This window comes from Cetorhinus maximus, chromosome 8 (assembly GCF_964194155.1).
Source record: "Cetorhinus maximus chromosome 8, sCetMax3.hap1.1, whole genome shotgun sequence".
NCBI classification, from domain to species: domain Eukaryota; kingdom Metazoa; phylum Chordata; class Chondrichthyes; order Lamniformes; family Cetorhinidae; genus Cetorhinus; species Cetorhinus maximus.
Window position 1 is genome coordinate 10,228,882 of NC_135886.1, and position 8,910 is coordinate 10,237,791.

Sequence of the window (8,910 nt, forward strand, 5' to 3'; positions counted from 1 at the left end):
TGATGTTTCCTGAGTAACTGGGATCAGAGTGCTGGTGTTTCCTGAGTAACTGGGATCAGAGCGCTGGTGTTTCCTGAGTAACTGGGATCAGAGTGCTGGTATTTCCTGAGTAACTGGGATCAGAGTGCTGGTGTTTCCTGAGCAACTGGGATCAGAGCGCTGGTGTTTCCTGAGTAACTGGGATCAGAGCACTGCTGTTTCCTGAGTAACAGGGATCAGAGCGCTGGTGTTTCCTGAGTAACTGGGATCAGTGTGCTGGTATTCCCTGAGTAACTGGGATCAGAGTGCTGGTGTTTCCTGAGTAACTGGGATCAGAGTGCTGGTGCTTCCTGAGTAACTGGGATCAGAGCGCTGGTGTTTCCTGAGTAACTGGGATCAGAGTGCTGGTATTTCCTGAGTAACTGGGATCAGAGTGCTGGTGTTTCCTGAGCAACTGGGATCAGAGCGCTGGTGTTTCCTGAGTAACTGGGATCAGAGCACTGCTGTTTCCTGAGTAACAGGGATCAGAGCGCTGGTGTTTCCTGAGTAACTGGGATCAGTGTGCTGGTATTCCCTGAGTAACTGGGATCAGAGTGCTGGTGTTTCCTGAGTAACTGGGATCAGAGTGCTGGTGCTTCCTGAGTAAGTGGGGTCAGAGCACTGGTATTTCCTGAGTAACTGGGATCAGAGTGCTGGTATTTCCCGAGTACCTGGGATCAGAGCGCTGGTATTCCCTGACTAAATGGGATCAGAGTGCTGGTATTCCCTGAGTAACTGGGATCAGAGCACTGGTATTCCCTCAGTAACTGGGATCAGAGTGCTGGTGTTTCCTGAGTAACTGGGATCAGAGCGCTGGTGTTTCCTGAGTAACTGGGATCAGAGCACTGCTGTTTCCTGAGTAACAGGGATCAGAGCGCTGGTGTTTCCTGAGTAACTGGGATCAGTGTGCTGGTATTCCCAGAGTAACTGGGATCAGAGTGCTGGTGTTTCCTGAGTAACTGGGATCAGAGTGCTGGTATTCCCTGAGTAACTGGGATCAGAGTGCTGGTGTTTCCTGAGTAACTGGGATCAGAGTGCTGGTGCTTCCTGAGTAAGTGGGGTCAGAGCACTGGTATTTCCTGAGTAACTGGGATCAGAGTGCTGGTATTTCCCGAGTACCTGGGATCAGAGCGCTGGTATTCCCTGAGTAACTGGGATCAGAGCGCTGGTATTCCCTGAGTAACTGGGATCAGAGTGCTGGTGTTTCCTGAGTAACTGGGATCAGAGTGCTGGTGTTTCCTGAGTAACTGGGATCAGAGTGCTGGTGTTTCCTGAGTAACTGGGATCAGAGTGCTGGTGTTTCCTGAGTAACTGGGATCAGAGTGCTGGTGTTTCCTGAGTAACTGGGATCAGAGTGCTGGTGTTTCCTGAGTAACTGGGATCAGAGTGCTGGTGTTTCCTGAGTAACTGGGATCAGAGTGCTGGTGTTTCCTGAGTAACTGGGATCAGAGTGCTGGTGTTTCCTGAGTAACTGGGATCAGAGTGCTGGTGTTTCCTGAGTAACTGGGATCAGAGTGCTGGTGTTTCCTGAGTAACTGGGACCAGAATGCTGGTGTTTCCTGAGTAACAGGGATCAGAGCGCTGGTGTTTCCTGAGTAACTGGGATCAGAGTGCTGGTATTCCCTGAGTAACTGGGATCAGAGTGCTGGTGTTTCCTGAGTAACTGGGATCAGAGTGCTGGTATTCCCTGAGTAACTGGGATCAGAGTGCTGGTGTTTCCTGAGTAACTGGGATCAGAGTGCTGGTGCTTCCTGAGTAAGTGGGGTCAGAGCACTGGTATTTCCTGAGTAACTGGGATCAGAGTGCTGGTATTTCCCGAGTACCTGGGATCAGAGCGCTGGTATTCCCTGAGTAACTGGGATCATAGCGCTGGTATTCCCTGAGTAACTGGGATCAGAGCGCTGGTATTCCCTGAGTAACTGGGATCAGAGTGCTGGTGTTTCCTGAGTAACTGGGATCAGAGTGCTGGTGTTTCCTGAGTAACTGGGATCAGAGAGCTGGTGTTTCCTGAGTAACTGGGATCAGAGCGCTGATGTTTCCTGAGTAACTGGGATCAGAGTGCTGGTGTTTCCTGAGTAACTGGGATCAGAGTGCTGGTGTTTCCTGAGTAACTGGGATCAGAGTGCTGGTGTTTTCTGAGTAACAGGGATCAAAGCGCTGGTGTTTCCTGAGTAACTGGGGTCAGAGTGCTGGTGTTCCTTGAGTAACTGGGATCAGAGTGCTGATGTTTCCTGAGTAACTGGGATCAGAGTGCTGATGTTTCCTGAGTAACTGGGATCAGAGTGCTGGTGTTTCCTGAGTAACTGGGATCAGAGCGCTGGTGTTTCCTGAGTAACTGGGATCAGAGTGCTGGTATTTCCTGAGTAACTGGGATCAGAGTGCTGGTGTTTCCTGAGCAACTGGGTTCAGAGCGCTGGTGTTTCCTGAGTAACTGGGATCAGAGCACTGCTGTTTCCTGAGTAACAGGGATCAGAGCGCTGGTGTTTCCTGAGTAACTGGGATCAGAGTGCTGGTATTCCCTGAGTAACTGGGATCAGAGTGCTGGTGTTTCCTGAGTAACTGGGATCAGAGTGCTGGTATTCCCTGAGTAACTGGGATCAGAGTGCTGGTGTTTCCTGAGTAACTGGGATCAGAGTGCTGGTGCTTCCTGAGTAAGTGGGGTCAGAGCACTGGTATTTCCTGAGTAACTGGGATCAGAGTGCTGGTATTTCCCGAGTACCTGGGATCAGAGCGCTGGTATTCCCTGAGTAACTGGGATCAGAGCGCTGGTATTCCCTGAGTAACTGGGATCAGAGTGCAGGTATTCCCTGAGTAACTGGGATCAGAGCACTGGTATTCCCTCAGTAACTGGGATCAGTGTGCTGGTATTCCCTGAGTAACTGGGATCAGAGCACTGATGTTTCCTGAGTAACTGGGATCAGAGTGCTGGTGTTTCCTGAGTAACTGGGATCAGAGTGCTGGTATTCCCTGAGTAACTGGGATCAGAGCACTGGTATTCCCTGAGTAACTGGGATCAGAGCGCTGGTGTTTCCTGAGTAACTGGGATCAGAGTGCTGGTGTTTCCTGAGTAACTGGGATCAGAGTGCTGGTGTTTCCTGAGTAACTGGGATCAGAGTGCTGGTGTTTCCTGAGTAACTGGGATCAGAGTGCTGGTGTTCCCTGAGTAACTGGGATCAGAGTGCTGGTGTTTCCTGAGTAACTGGGATCAGAGTGCTGGTGTTTCCTGAGTAACTGGGATCAGAGTGCTGGTGTTTCCTGAGTAACTGGGATCAGAGTGCTGGCGTTTTCTGAGTAACTGGGATCAAAGCGCTGGTGTTTCCTGAGTAAGTGGGGTCAGAGTGCTTGGCCGAGATTATCCATGCCGCCGGCATTGTGCAGTTCAGTGGAATGCGCGGACAATATTATGCGATCGGTTTCACAATGACATGAAACCAGTTTGCGATTGTCCGCTGGGCAGGCCTTTTCTCCGGCCATTAGACCTCAGGGACCTCATTGTAACACATCTGCATATCATTATTAGGCCAGCCCGCCAGAATCGTCCCCCATCCCGCTGAATCGCCTGTCCAGATCAGCGGGAAAGCACGCTGACATGTTTAACAATGGCATGTAAAGCCATGCGCTTGGCGGGGCTGCACTTTGAGGGGAACTCGGAGGTGATTACCCAGCAACAATGTGCAGCACTCGCCTGGGTCACCTGCTGGATTTCAAACTTGAGGAGTGTTGTCCGAGTGCCGGACAGCTGGGAAGTCCCTGCTGCTGCCTGCTGTGGTTCAGACAGTGCGATGTGCTCACCAGATTGTGATCCCGGGGCTACTCTAAAGCTAGGTCCCACTGAGGTGTGTGTCTCTGCGCTGGTGGAGGGTATGGGTGGGCGCTGTGATGGGACTTCAAGGAGGGTGCCTCCAGATTCCTCTTCAGAGGTTTCTTCGGGACTTGATTGGAGGCCCTGAGTCATGGACTCTGTCGGCTGTTTCCCAGATGTGCCTACGAAAGCAAGAAGAGATAATTAGTGCATAGCAGTGGCCTGTGAAACAGGACACATCACTCACAGCATGGTTGTCTGATGGATGTTGCACTGCTGGACCCTCAGTTCCTAGAGCACTGCTGACCTCACCGTCAGCACAGGACCGGTCCAGATCCTCGCCGGCCAGCTGGATGGCTCTGTTTTCAAAGTCCGTGAGGATCTTGATTTCAGGCATTCCTCCACCGGTCTGCGATCTCTACCTTTTGTTGTGTGCCAGCTTGTCCTGCATGAATAGAGATGGAGAAAGTATAAGCAGGATGCCTGTCCTGTGTGGGTGGTGAGTGGTTCCATGGACGGGATGAGGACAATGACGGTGAGCGTGACAGAGTGAATGGTGATGTCCCTTGAGCTGGCAGTGAGCGAGGGCCCTGTGGGTTTGTGAGTGTGTGAGTTGAGAGTGATGAGAAGAGTGACTTACCCTGGCGGAACAGAGGAGATCATTCATCCTCTTGCGGCATTGGGTGGCTGTCCTCCTTTGAAGGGCGTTGGCGCTGACCACTGCTGCCACCTCCTCCCAAGCCTGGTTGGTCATGCCGCTGCCCATCCTACGGCCAGAGCGGGGATGACTCCACGGCATCCAACAGGTGTTCCAGTGTCGTGTCGCTAAACCTGGGGGCTGCAGTCTTTTTGCCTTTCCTGGACATCTTCCAGGCAGCAGCAGTCATGGGCTGGAAACGCTGAAATGTGTGCGCGCGGTTGGAGTTTAAATATGGTGCCCAGCGTGATGAAGCGGTGAGGCGATAGTGGGCGGCGAATGAGAGCCCACCCACCATGGAAATGGCGTGTTTCCCAGGAATGCATAAATAACGTAAATAGATAAATAACTGGCATCGGGGTGCAGGTGTTCCCTGAATAACTCACCATCACTGGGTATAGTCGAGGCGAATAGCAGGAATGCATTGAAAGGAAAGCTACATAAGGGAGAAAAAAGAGAGGGTGATGCTGATCAAGTTAGATGAGCAGAGAGGCTCAAGTGAAGCAGAAATGTTGGCAGGGACTGGTTGGGCCAAATGTTTCTTTCACTGTTTATTCTACGTATGTGCAGGATCTGACTGCTGGTTTTCCATTTTCCAGCCCGGGGGAAGAATCGAAGACAAAGCGTTTTATTCTAGATGAGCCCTTGCTTCCACCTACTCCCCACATTACAAAAGAACAGCAGCTCATGGCCGTCCCGTGGTCGTGGAGCCTCACTGTTGCAACGTGTAATGGGTACAGGTGAGGCTCCACCAATAAAACCAGACAATGGCTGCAAGGGGTTACCATCTTCGAAAGGTGATGAAAGACCATCAGACAAGATCGCTTGGAACAGAAGGACACCATTCAGCCCCTCAAACTTGGTCTGCCATTCAATTAGATGCCGGCTGTTCTGCATTTGAGCTCCATTGACCCACTTTGGGACCTTAATGCTGAATATCCGCTGTTAAGATATTTGGGATTCGACCCCTAATGTCCCGATCTGTCCTAATGCCACAAACTGGCTTAATTGCCAGAGTCAATTATTTCAATGCCAGCAATGGTCAGATGTCTGCACTAGACTCCAGTACTGCATCCTATCATAGCAGATTAGCTTTTGCATTGAAGCTGTATTCCCATCAGTTTAGGACTAACCAGCATTGACATGCAACAGCTAACCTTTCCCCCTTCCCCACATTTGCAGAGACAAAATAATGCTGCTGACATTTTGTTTTCCTCAAAATTGCAGGTGTCAAAAGCATTTTTTGCATTTTTGTTCAGCATTTCTGTTCAGGACACGAATTCATAGCAGGCCCAGCGAGAAAAGGCTCAGAACAGGCCTAGCGGGCATGGGTTCATAGTATCCTAGGAGCTTATCGTCGGCCCAGAGCGCAAGGGTCATGGTAGACCTAGGGACACAGATTCATAGCGGGTCCAGGGGGCCCAGAGTCATGGTGGGAACAAAGGACATGGGGTTACAGTGGGAATGGGGTCTCTTTCGTTCTTTCTTCCTTCCTTTTTCCCTTCTGCCCTTCTATCCTCCCTCTAATTAGTGGATAGCAGGGTTATCCACCAGCTAGATTTGGGATGACTTTGCTTATTTCCTGGTGAGATCCCTCATGTCCTCCCAATGAAGAGGTGAAAGTGGAAATACAAGCCAGTATAACCTACAACAAGGGTGACTCCTGCTAGTGGAACATGGAGTAGCACAGGCACATGTGAAAGCGGCCTGGGCCTTATGCAGGACACTGAAGGGGGCTGGCTTGGGGTGAAACACCTTGAAAGGCTAAAACTGGGGAGCGGAAACAAGGAAAGTAGTTTCAGGAGAAAGATTCTCTCAATCGGACAAACTATTTGTGTGACATTTTTCAATTGTGATTTGCCTGAATTTGAGCACAGAAATATCAATATTAAAAAGAACAAAAAACATTGTTAAATCTGGAAGGGATTTGTGGGTACCTCACTGAACATCAATCACTCATCTACACTGTCACGTACCGGTGTTAGATTTAAGAATACTGAAAAGATTTTGCTGGCAACAAGTTTGTCACGGGAGGTGTATTTTTCAAAGCCTATGGCCAGAATTTTACGTGCTGTGATCTGACACGCAGCCAACCCGCCCTAGAGCGAAATCGCACGAGAAAACGTTGGGCGGGTGTCCCAACATCATAGCGACTTTGCGCCGTATCACGGTCAGAGGGTGCGCGCAGGAGTTGGAAGTTCGCCCGCCGACAATCAAAGTTGCAATTAAGCCAATTAAAGCCCTAACTGACCGGGATTTTTAGTGGCCTTTGCACTTTTTGTCTGGCGCACAGGCTAATCGGCTAAGCGGCCTTCACGCTTTTGCACAATTCTTGATCCAGGGTGGGATAAAATGCCCAGAAGATGTTTGAAGGTTGAGGAGCTAGGAGCATTGCTATCTGTTATTTGTAGAGAGGGCTTGTGGCATTTTCTGTGTGCAAATATCCTTCGAACAATACTGCAGCTCCCTGAGGTAGCTCCACAGCAGTTGCCAACCTTCAGGGAGCTCATTGTAAACTGTCCGCCCACACCCTCACTTGTCTCAGCACCCACTCTCTTCCCACCCCCCCACCACCACCCCCACACACCCTCCCCCGGCAGCGCTGAGCCTTTCTCAGTGCGCATTTTACGCTGGCCACCAGTCAATTGGCCAGCATAAAATCATGTTCTTCCCTGATGTCAGCCGGGGGCGGATTCCACGTCCGTTTCTGGGCCTACTGATCACGTGTGCCCAACGGATGCAAAATTGAGGCCCATGTGTGTTCTAGATTAAGGTTGTCCGAGCTGGTTAATACTGTATCCCGGTAGAGTGAGCTCCCATATCCTTCTGATTTAAAGTGTCCTATTGTTTCCTGTTTTCCAAACGTGTTCCTGGAAAAATATTGGAAGAGAATTGGAATGTCAAGAAACGATGATTAAGGCAATGTCATGCAAATAGCTTTGGTAAACTAGAGATAGATCCATTCTCTACATTCATGAGAGAAGTGCTATGTCTGAATAATATAAATGCTTCTCTGTATTCACATGACCCAACCTTCCTTGGCCTCAGTTTTGGTTTAGACAAACCGAGGCCACCTCTGCCCTCTCAGATGAATGTAAAAAAATCCCATGGCTTCCCTTTCAAAGAATCACAGAATTTTACCGGTACAGTAGAAGGCCATTCGGCCCATCATGTCTGCACCGGCTGAAGAGCTGAGGAGTTCTCCCTGGTGTCCTGGGGCCAATATTTATCCCTCAACCAACGTCACAAAAAGAAAAGCAGATTTGCTCATTATTACATTGCTATTTGTGAGATCTTGTGTGGAAAATTGGCTGCTACAATTTCCCATATTAGAATAGTGACTACACTTAAAAAATACTTCATGAGCTGTAAAAAGCCTTGGGATGTCCCGAGGCTGGGAAGGGCGCTATAGAAATGCAAGCCCTTTTTTTTCTCTCTCTCCCGTCACCAAACTCTGATTGTGCCCCTGGTGACTCTGGCAGGTATTGTGTAGTCGCTATGCTAAACGTCTACATGTTATATTCAACTATTGTAATACAAATGTCACTTTATAGGAAAGCTCTAAGCTCCAATTTCTATTTAATATGCAAATCATTGCCCCAATATCTGGTACCTGTCAATAATTCATTTTTGAACAGTTTCACAAGGCTGACAAGTTTCAAGGTGACTATTTTCTCAGGTTCTGAGAGGAACTATTTTGAATTTTTTTTAAACATTAGAGTGCTTCTGCCATTAGAGTTTGATGTCACAGTTCATTCTGCTTCTTTTTTACTCTTTCATGGGATGTGGGCACTGGTAATGCCAGCAATTGTCACCCATCCCTAATTGCCCTTGAACTGAGTGGCTTATAGCCATTGCAGAGGGTAGCTAAGAGTTAACCACATTGCTGTGGATCTGGAATTATATGTAGGCCAGACCAGGTAAGGATGGCAGATTTCCTTCCCTAAAGGATATTAGTGAACCAGATGAGGTTCAACCTCGCCTTTGAATCAGAGGGTTGTGGGTTCATGTCCCACTCCCGGAAAACCAAGAACTGTGATTGTACTCGACAGAGTTGCAATCTGTGACTGTTGATAACTCGAAAGAGGATCACTGAAACTAGCTTTCAATCAATCTATTCCAGATTTTTTTAATTTTAGTAATTGAATTTAAATTCCACCAACTGCCATGTTGGGATTTGAACCAGTGTCCCCAGAGCATGTTACAAATTAAGTTTACAAAATGTCGATGTGGAAATCAGGCACAATCACTTTTTGGGTGACAGGGTCCAGTATCTGCACCTGAGTGGTGAGGCCCAAGAGCCCCTCGAAATTGTGGCTCGAGCCACATTTCCATCAAGTTAGCCAACAGCTGGCAAAGCGTCAAGAAATATTGGACCAATCATTGTTCAGTA

General features: G+C 49.0%; 1 protein-coding gene across 1 annotated transcript in view; it reads left to right on the plus strand.

Annotated features, from left to right (window-relative positions):
• LOC144683424 (cyclin-dependent kinase 18-like) overlaps nucleotides 1-8,488 on the plus strand; it is a 108,878-nt gene extending 100,390 nt beyond the window's left edge. Inside the window, exon 16 of the mRNA XM_078546417.1 lies at nucleotides 5,117-8,488. Coding sequence (XP_078402543.1) covers nucleotides 5,117-5,154 — 38 coding nt within the window. The 3' untranslated portion in view covers nucleotides 5,155-8,488. The remainder of the gene's footprint in view (nucleotides 1-5,116) is intronic.
• The last annotated feature ends 422 nt before the right edge of the window (nucleotides 8,489-8,910 follow it).